General features: G+C 53.2%; 1 protein-coding gene across 1 annotated transcript in view; it reads left to right on the forward strand.

The window, feature by feature from the left end:
- COL17A1 (collagen, type XVII, alpha 1) overlaps positions 1-10,081 on the forward strand; it is a 47,732-nt gene that overhangs the window by 19,205 nt on the left and 18,446 nt on the right. The window contains exons 14-27 of the mRNA XM_010859403.1: positions 953-1,114; positions 1,488-1,565; positions 2,699-2,743; positions 3,824-4,042; positions 4,616-4,834; positions 5,169-5,198; positions 5,575-5,601; positions 6,836-6,862; positions 6,965-7,027; positions 7,795-7,899; positions 8,190-8,252; positions 8,878-8,913; positions 9,521-9,574; positions 9,818-9,853. Coding sequence (XP_010857705.1) covers positions 953-1,114; positions 1,488-1,565; positions 2,699-2,743; positions 3,824-4,042; positions 4,616-4,834; positions 5,169-5,198; positions 5,575-5,601; positions 6,836-6,862; positions 6,965-7,027; positions 7,795-7,899; positions 8,190-8,252; positions 8,878-8,913; positions 9,521-9,574; positions 9,818-9,853 — 1,164 coding nt within the window. The remainder of the gene's footprint in view (positions 1-952; positions 1,115-1,487; positions 1,566-2,698; positions 2,744-3,823; positions 4,043-4,615; positions 4,835-5,168; positions 5,199-5,574; positions 5,602-6,835; positions 6,863-6,964; positions 7,028-7,794; positions 7,900-8,189; positions 8,253-8,877; positions 8,914-9,520; positions 9,575-9,817; positions 9,854-10,081) is intronic.

The raw sequence follows: 10,081 nt of genomic DNA on the forward strand, positions 1-10,081 counted from the left end.
GGCATCTTTACCAACTCGGGCACATGACACATGGTAGCCTGTTTTCTCCGCTGCTCTGATCCTGGTGTGTTTCCCTCCATTCAACAAGTTATCCATCCAAAACCTGTTTACCAAGCACCTGCTTTGTGTGAGACAGTGTTCTGAGTGCCCGGAGTAGACACAGGGGCTTCCCAGGTGATTCACTGGTAAAGAATCCACCTGCCGATGGAGGGGATGAGGGTTCTATCCCTGGGTTGAGAAGATCCCCTGAAGGAGGAAATGGCAACCTGCTCCAGTATTCTTGCCTGGAAAATTTCATGGACAGAGGAGCCTGGTGGGCTACAGTCAATGTGGTTGCAGAGAGTCTGATACAACTTAGCGACTGAACAGGCAGGCGCTATGCAGACACAGATGAAGAGGCTAAGTTCCCATTCTCCCCAGGCTGACAGTTCAAAGTGGATAACAGACAAGTGGACAAAGTATACAATGTAATTACAGAATATGACACGTAGTTGAAGGACAGACATAGTGAGGTGGTAGAGACAGGGATGTGTGCATGCTGGATGCGGTGGTCTGGAAAAGCTCCCTCAGCATGCAAACACTTGAGACTTTCCATCAGAAATGAACCTACCAATTAATTAAAGAAGGGCCTGCCTGGCATACCAACTTTGGCCCATTCACTGAAGATCCTACAGAGTCCAGATGGGAGCCAGCCCCTCAGGCCAGCTCCCAGTGCTTCTGATGTTGACCCAACCTCCTGATGGCCAGGCCCAGCCACGCAGGGGAAGATGTCTCTGGTCCCCAAGATGCTTCTCAGTAATGGCTGTCAGTGTCAGCGAGAGCAGGAGCCCCTCAGACACACCCACTTATCCCTTTCTTTTCCTCCACCCTCCTTTTCTTCTCCTGGTTACTTCTTCCCTTTTCCTTTCCCTCCACCTTTTCCATCCTCATCACCCACTTCTTTCCTCTCCAGCCAGCACCACAAATGTCCAGAATGATGACCTCTTGCACAAGGACTGTAAATTCCTGATCCTGGAGAAGGACAACACGCCCGCCAAGAAGGAGATGGAGCTGCTGATCATGACCAAGGACAGCGGGAAGGTCTTTACAGCCTCCCCAGCCAGCGTCGCTGCAAGTACGTGGGAGCCCAAGAGACTCAGGTTTTGGAAGAAAGACAGTGTAGGCAAATGTCCTAGCAAGGTGGTATGAGATGTTTGAGTGATGAAACCATAGTCACTCCATTCAAATGAAAACTGTCTGTTGAGTAATGTCCCGGGGTCTGCCTTGAATGCAGACAAGCTAGGAAAATTCCAGCAAAGAGCTCCTAACAGGGTCTTTGGGCAATAATAAGTTACCTAACCACAGGCCCAGACTGGGGCGGGGGGGTTAACCCCAGGGAAGCAGGGCCCTCTTCCTACCAGGCCAACCTCCACCTCTGCAAGCGGGAAAGGATGTGGGTGGGGGAGCGGGGAGAGAAGATCCAGGATCATCACGGGTTGTGTGCACAGCTTCTTTTTCAGAGGACACCCTAAAAAAGGAAAAACAAGCTGCATACACCGACACCTACCTAGTGTCAGAAGCTAACGGTAAGAGCAAATCTGATCACTGTCCACTTTGGCCGTTCCGTCTGTCATTGATCTGTCTTCCGAGACCTCAGACCTCAGAGTGTGGTCCTGACCAGTAGTATCATCAGAGCCAAGAGGATGTTAGAAATGCAGAGTCCTGGGCCCTAACCCAGACCTGCTGTGTCAGAGACTGCATTTTCCCAAACTCCCCTATTGATTCGTGTGTGCTTATCATGGAAGCAAAGACTTCCTGTGGCCCTTACTAGTCCTCCCATGACTTTCAGAACTCATAGAAAAAAGCTTTGCAAACCACTTGCTAGCTTTTTTTTCTTCCCAAATACCTGGATTCTGTCCTGGATTACCATATTTCTTCACATGGTGGTTCTTGTGAATCTCTCCAAATCATGGATTTCAGGGAGCTCAATAAAGGAAGAGAAAAGTTAAGCCACGGAACATTTTTTTTTTAATGCAAATGAAATCAATTACAATCCTCTCAAGGTTTAACACTAAGTCTTCTACTTTTTTTTTTCGAGATACTTAAGTGTTTCTTCTTTGATTATTTGAAGCTAGGTCTTCTAAATTAGCAGTTCCTTACATGGGTGGAGGTTGGGTTGTGGAGCCAAAGGACCCTTTTCAGAACCTGGTGAAAGCTGTAAACACTTTTTCCAGAAAATCTCACATACACCCACAAACTCAGTGATCGTATAGCATCTGGGACTCACTCTCAGCCCTCCTCCCAGCCCATCTTTGCCTTTCTTTTCCTTCCAGTTCAGGTTAGGAACCTGTGTGCAAAGCCTTTTAACCAAGACATCAAGAGTCATTTCTCACAAGCACATTTATTGTTTGAATGCCATGGTCACCCCTAGTACATCCTCCAAAAAATGTCTTGGGCTTTAAGGTCACAAAAGTTTATTACAGTGTATTTTTGCTCACTGTGAACTGTTTGCCAAGCCAAGTCTTCATCAACATAATTATTGCAGTATGAGATCCGTGAGGACTGAGTTAATGGTGTTCCTGCACATGGCTGTTCCACGAGGTCCCTGGGGCACACCTACTTCAAGCCCCACTCCAGGTCTACGCACAGGCTGGACCGTCCTGTGGGCTCCTGCAGTTTAAGGGCACAGCCAAAACAGTGATCTCGGTATTTCTTTCAGGAGATGTGAAGACTGTGACTGCAAAGGGCAACGGGGCCTCTGCAGGTGAGTAAGAGCGGCGGGTCCCACAGCATCAGGAGTGGAGGAGCTGGCGATGGTGAATGGACCAGATAACAGCCCCCTAGCCTGGAGCCAGTGCACACATGAACACCCTAGCTCTAGAGTTTCCCCAAAAGCCTTCAAAGGGAGTGGGGTGGAGGGCGGTGGAGGGGTTGGCTGGGGGCCAAAGCAGGGCTGCAGAAGGAGCTCAGCTCAGGAGACATGCTCACAGTCACACTGTACCTGCGGAACGCCCACTGTCTGGGTGCCTACTGCCTGGGTGCCAACTATCTGTCCAGGATCTGTCAACATGGCAGGAGCAATACAGCAGGGCTACTGGTGGGTCTTACAAACCACTCTCCTCCCCTTGCCCACACACCTTCAAGGTGACCCTAAGATCACACACATCTCCAGTCCCTTACACCTTCCTCACCTGCTCCCATCATCTTGTGAGAGAAGGAAATCAAGGAGTATCGGCCCACTTTAGATATTAAAAACAAAATACACTTTCACTAAAAAGAAAGAAAAAGCCTCCTGGCCACCCTTTAAGTGCTGAGTATAGTTCTAGGCACTGTGGGGATTACAAAGAAAGAGGCTTGTGAACTGAGATGTGGAGATGGGGATTATTCAGATTTGGGCTTAGTGAAATGCAGAAGGTGGTGGCAGATCCATATTAATAATCAAGAATTTTAACCCTGATGCTCTCTGCTACATCCTCTGCTAATTACGCTGCATGCCTTATCTCATTTAACATCCATTTCATGAAGAAAGGTCAACTTTGAACTCCATTTTATAAAAAGAGGAAACAGGGACCTTCTCCTTAAGGGACCTTCTCCTTAAGGGACCTTAAGGGACTTTAAGGGACCTTCTCAGGCTCACACAGCTCAAGCCCAGGATTGTCAGACCTCTGCTCAGCACCAGCCACCACAGCTCCATGTTTATTCCAGGAGCCAACCGGGACCTACCTGCAAGCCCATTCATATTCACTCAGGCCTGCAGGAAATCACCACAAGTTAGAGAATTTGGAGGGAAGGGGCGGGGCACGAGCCGCCAGCATTCACCTTACCCTTGCCCTCTCTTCCACAGACATCCACGGCTACGACCACCGCCGTGGTGGTGGAGGCGGCGGCGGCAGCGGCGGTGCCCTTGGCAGTGGGGCCGCTGGTGGAGGGGGCAAGGGCTCGTGGGGGGCAGCGCCTACCTGGTGCCCCTGCGGCTCCTGGTGCAGCTGGTGGAAGTGGCTGCTGGGCCTGCTGCTCACCTGGCTACTGCTCCTGGGGCTGCTCTTCGGCCTTATCGCTCTGGGTACGTGTGGCAGCTCCCCGCTGCCTGTTCAGGAGGGCAGGAACCAGCAAGTATCCCAAGTGTCAGGTGCCAAGGGGCCTGAGATCATGGGTGCAGACCCCTTGTTCCTGCAGATGAGGAGGCTGGGGCTCCAGGAGGCCCCTGATCAAGGTCCTGTGACTTCTCCATGGCGGAGCTGAGTCTCTAAGACAGCTTCTGGTTCTCAGGGGCCCAGGGCCCCATGCCAGTGGCATCCTGCTCCAAGCACCTGGCTGCCCTTAATAATCAGGCTAGACCTCTCACAGCCTTTCTACTTTCCACGTTCCATTGACTCTCACACCACCTCCCTTGCGAGACTTGAGGGCCAGCTCTGTCACCATGGCCAGGCTTCTTAAAGGCTCAGTTCCAGTTTTGAGTAGATCAACCTGCTGGTAGCCACGGCAGACTATCTCCCCAAAAATATTCCAGTAAAATGTCCCTCCAGCGTGAAGAAGCCACCACTCCACAGCCCCCATTTCAGCCTCCCCTGGAGCACTAGGAGGGCACTGGCTGGCAGGCTCCTGTGCTGATGCTGTCTCTGTGTGTCTGTTCCAGCCGAGGAGGTGAGGAAACTGAAGGCACGTGTGGAGGAGCTGGAGAAAATGCGGGGCCGCTTGTCTTACAACGAGAAGATGGAGAGGAGCAGCCAGGACTCTGTGCAGGGGGTTGCGCCCAGGCTGGGGGAAGGTTTAGGAAAATCTGAGCTTGACGACTACAATCTGGAGGACGTCTGGCAATTCATGAAGGTCAGGCTGATGACAGAACAGGAAAATGGTGAGCACATCACAGGGGGAAAGGCCAGCAGCTCCCAGTCCTGGCTCCTGTATGTGGAGTGGTGTCTGTTTAGGGCAATCCTCAGCACTCCTCACTCAGCTCTCTTGACAGCTCTGGGAGGGAGGGAGGACCCATATTGGTATCCCATTTTATGGTTAGAAAACTTGAGAGCTGGGGAGCGTTGTCCAGCCTGCATACTTTAGAATCAGGTAGCTAGCCCTAGCCTGTTTCACCCCACCATGCCCCTGATCCCCTTCAGGTATGTGTGTGTTGTGCTTGTGTGTGTGTGACACAGAAGATGTGCAGCTAACTCCAGCTTTGCTGTCTCTTGTAGGAAATCTCCGAGGAAGCCCTGGGCCTAAAGGTATCGCAGTGGATGGAGCCCTTTTCCTGCACTTGGAGCCAAGTTTTCTGGGGGTGGGGATTGGGTGGGGGGCGGGTTGGAAAACTTTTTATTTTTCAAACTGAAGGATGAGCAGTGGAAAGATCTTACAGAATCTGTTGGGAGGGCTGAGAACTGGCTCTACCGTCAGAATATCTTAGAATGGGAAGGGAGCTAAAGTGTCGTCTAAGAGAGGCGAGTGACGAGCCCAGGAGACACCGATGGTGATGGAGAGGAAGCCACGCCACACGCCAGCTCACTATGGAATGTCATTTACATGCTGTCCACTGACCTCTAGGAGAGAATGGCCCTTGGCTTCTCACCACATCTCACAGTTTTCATGTCTCTCTTATTTTAGGTGACATGGGAGTTCAAGGCCCTAAAGGTAAATAGAACACGTAAATTTTTACCTTAGATATTAGTGAGGGTTGACAGTTTAAAGCAGTCAGCAAGTGCCAGAAAACACACTTCCCACCCTCCCTGGCCGTCCCCCACTTGTGATAGGACCATGAATTGTGGAGCAGCATGCAGACCCGCAGGCTTTTGGGGAAGGGGCAGGGAGTGGGGGAGGTGTGGGCTTCCCAACAGAACAGAGCTGCGCCCCTGGGGCAGTACTGTCGCTGACCCGATCTCAGGGCTTCCCACAGCAAGGACCCTGAGGAGGCCTATGGTCTGAATCAGCCCAGGTGGTTCCAAGGCCAGGGGTACACAGACCATTCTGAGAATCACTGTTGGAGATGGCAGGGTCACCCCCTCTCTTCTCAGCTTCACCGCCCTTCCCAAGAGATCCCAGTGCAGGAATTGGGGTTCCTTTACTTGGCGGCCTCCCAACTTGAGGATTCCCTGCCCCCCACGCACACTCTGGGCCTGCACCTCTGCACTCCACTCCCCAAGGCTCCGGCTTGCAGGCTGTGAACCCATCCTGACCATTGTCGACTGACAAATACAGTCACAACCTGAAAGTGGAGAGTTGTTTTGTTTGGTTGGAATGTTTAGGACCCTGAGCCTGGAAAACAGCACGTCAGGATCTCTGAGAGAACTGCTCTGAGCGGGTAGTGGGGGTCAGGCTATATACAAGTTTGCAACAAAGGGAGCAGGCAGTCTGAACATCAAAGACCAGGTATCCAGTTAAGGAAGTGAGCACTCTGTGTATGGAAGGAGGCAAGCCTCTGGGCTCACTGAATTCATTTCTTTCGTGTGCACCCAGCTGTCTGGGCTCAATCCTGTTTCCTTGTTCACCTTGCTTCTTGCATCCCCCCAGCTCCTCAGCAATCACCGTGGGCACGGCAGCATCTGCTGGATCGCAGTTTGGGGAGTCCTCATCCACATTTGGAGGCCAGAAATCGCTGATGGCTGTGAAATTTCTTGTTCATTAATATAGGAGATATTTTCATTTCACACCATCATGCAGTCAAATCTGAATCACAGATAAACAATAACTCATTCTTCACTATAAGTATGCCCCACACACTACAAATTTGTTCAGTGTTTATCTGCAATTCAGACTTAACTGAGCGTCCCATATTGTGGTTTGGCCATCCTACCTGAATTCCACCGGAGGCTCCCTTAGGTGATCAGCCCGGGTCCTCTGCTTGACTTTTCTTTCTCCGTTCCCACAGGAGACCGCGGGTTCCCTGGAACTCCAGGTGTGTAGCCTCTGAGGGTGCTGCTAGGGTTGCGGACTAATGGGTCCTGGCTCCTGGGGTCTGGGAGGAAAGCAAGGCTGAGCTATTCTTGTGTGTCCGCAGGTATCCCTGGGCCCTTGGGCCACCAAGGTCCGGAGGGACCAAAGGGACAGAAAGGCAACGTGGGTAAGAATCACGCCTCTGTTCACTTATGCCCTCATTCATTCATTCATTACGTGGGTAAGAATCACGTCTCTGTTCACTTATGCCCTCATTCATTCATTCATTCAGTAAATGTTTCTGTTAGGTACTCGCTGTGTGCCAGGCCCCCTTTTAGGTGCTGGGGAGAGAATGGCGAACAAAACAGAGAACGCCTTTCTACTTTTGGGTGCAGATAAACAATAGACATGATAGATAAGTGAAGTATACAGAGGGAGGAAGTGACTGGTGAAATAGGAGCATAGAGCCCGGGGGCCTGGAAGGGCTGAGGGGTAATTGAAAATAAGGCTGGCAGGGAAGGCCTCGCTGAGAAGGTGCCATTTGAGCAGAGATGTGAAGTGGGAGAGGGAGCAGGCCTAAGATGATCCAGCAGGACCTTCCAGGCAGAGGGGGAAGCTACAGGCCTGGGGCAAGGGTCTACGAGCTTGGGGAGGAGGAGGAGGAGGAGGAGGGTGTCTGGAGCCCTCAAAGGAGGCCAAGAGTCAAGAGGGAGGGGCCTTGGAGACTTTGCAAGGATATGGCTTTTATTCTCAGTGAACTGAGAAGCTGTTTGCAGGTTGGGGCAGAAATGGGATATGATCCACTTGCATTTTCAAGCTCTCTGGCTTCTGCACTGAGTCTGGGCTGCAGAGGGAGAGAAGTAGGGAGATGGGTGTGGAGACTCCAGGCGGGTGTCCTGCCAGCAAGATGCTGCCTAGCTGGCGACTAGCTGAGGTGGGCATTTCTGTCTTTAGGTGAGCCTGGCATGGAGGGACCCATGGGCCAGAGAGGGCGAGAAGGCCTCATGGGACCTCGTGGTGAACCAGGGCCCCCTGGGTTTGGAGAGAAAGGAGACAGAGGTAAGAGGCGATTCCTTCACTGGGAGGACTGGCTGCATCCACTTCCTCCTCACGTGGTTCTCCTTCCCTCCCTCTTTCACTTGCATTAGCTGAGCACCTGCTTTGAGCCAGGGTCTGTGCTGGATCCTGTGGTCTAAGAAAGGGGCATGGGCTGGGAAGTGGGTTCAGGCCCAAAGGATCCAAGACCACCAGTGGGGTGGGAAGTGTTTTCCACCCTGCAAAGGATACCACATGGGCTGAGTGGGCAACTGAAGTGGGGGAACCCTCTCAGAGTGCTTATTTCTCCCCAGGGGATGCTGGTAAACCGGGTATTCCAGGCCCACCTGGTGTCCCAGGCTCTGTCGGTCCCAAAGGTAAGTCCAGTGACCACACAGTGCCCAGGTCTGCCATGTCCAGGAAGGATCTCAGAGGTCCAGGCACTGGGATCCCAGACAGCCCTAATCCACAGCTCCAGGGCTGACAGGCCCAGAGAGGGTCCCCCTCCCCAGAAAAGAATCCCTGGGTGTCAGGATTGGAGCTGTATTTTTGGCTCTGTGGTGAATTTGGGGGTTATGCCTCCATCTCTGTTCAATGACCCTGTTATGTGGCCCCTAAGTGGGTGAAGTCAGACAATTTCCTTGCCAGTCAGGGCCCAGAGGCAAACATTCGAGAGCAATCTGTCTGGACACGCCAAGGGATAGGGCCTTCTCACAGTGAGATGTCCAGCTGGTCCCCTCTCCTCCCTGCCCCTGCCTCAGCCCAAACGCTCAACTGAGAAGGAGCAAGGGGTCTCTTGATCCTGGCAGCCACAGCCTCCTCCTAAGGAGGACTTCACACTGGGGTCACTCCTGGACCCGCCGACTCTGGGGTCCTGGTGCGCATGCGCAGCCCTCACCTGGGGTGTACGCCCCACCCCCGCCACATGCCACTCCGCATGGGGTCAGTGTCCCGGCCTGTACCTGACCCATCTGGTCATTACTGTCGCATTGTCCTCCTCAGGTTCCAGCGGTTCTCCTGGCCCGCAGGGTCCCCCAGGTCAGTGGCCTTCTTCTCAAAAGTAGATGCTATTTCTGAGGCAAAGAGAGGGCGGTTAAATGGAGAAACAAACATTCTTAAAGCCAAAGAAGCAATTCTAGAGAGCCTCCTGGAGACACAAAGCTCACTTCTGCCTGTGTGTCCCCTGTGGCTAAGGTCAGGTACAGTGGGTCCCATGAGACTCTGTTCTTACCTGACTTGGGGCACCAGACCCTCCAGCCCTCCCAGCAGGCGGCTCCCATCCTGCCGTGATCTGAGCGAAGCGCCTGCCTCCCCTCATCCCTGTGGGCCAGAGCTCGAGCCGGGCGTCTCAAGCTGCAGCCCACACTGTCCTGCAGTCCAGCGTCTCTGCCAGGGTGCCCACAAGGGGCTCTCATGCCTGGGCCTGGGAATCACAGGGGCCAGGAACCTAGTCCAGGATGAAGCAGTGGGGACGTGGGAGGAGACCGTAAACAGCAGTGCTTGGCTTCTACCCCAGGGAGTGTGTTTGTCTGCGCATGTGTACCCAGTAGGTGTGTGTGTGGATGTAGGCATGTATCCGTGTGCGTGTCCATCCCTTTCAAAGCTGGGGACACTCCTCCACCCATGTGGTTTCCTCTGTGTGCAGGCTCTATAGGTCCCCAAGGACTCCGAGGTGAAGTGGGACTCCCTGGTATCAAAGGTAAGCTGGGTGGAGGGGCTGGAGGGAGGGGACATTAGCTTAGAGATGCAACTCACTCAAGAAGGAGGTCTGGGGCACAGGGAGGGTCTGGTGGACATGCCAACAGCCTGTGCAGGCTGACAGGTGATGTGAGGGGAAGGGGCAGTCAGGACGGTGGGGGACCCTGACTTCAGACACAGATTCTGCCCCTTCTTGTTCGTCCCACCAAGGCTCTTCACACTGAGGTGACCATTTCCTTTTCAGGTGACAAAGGACCCATGGGACCACCGGGGCCCAAAGGTATGCTGCTCCTGCTGCTGCTCGGACATCACCATGGCCTGGGAACCCAGATGTGAACCCTGCCCCGGGGTCTTGATGACCAGACCCTAGGGCTGGGAGGGATCCAAGACTCTAGTCCAGCCTCTCAGATAGTGCTGCTGAGGCAGAGAGGGGAAGCAGCACCAGCGTCACAGCGCTGTAGTCGGGTGGTCCTCGGAGTGGCGAGGACACAGCCCTGAGGCCTCTCCC

Source organism: Bison bison, unplaced genomic scaffold (genome assembly GCF_000754665.1).
Source record: "Bison bison bison isolate TAMUID 2011002044 unplaced genomic scaffold, Bison_UMD1.0 scf7180017864456, whole genome shotgun sequence".
Lineage (NCBI taxonomy): Eukaryota > Metazoa > Chordata > Mammalia > Artiodactyla > Bovidae > Bison > Bison bison.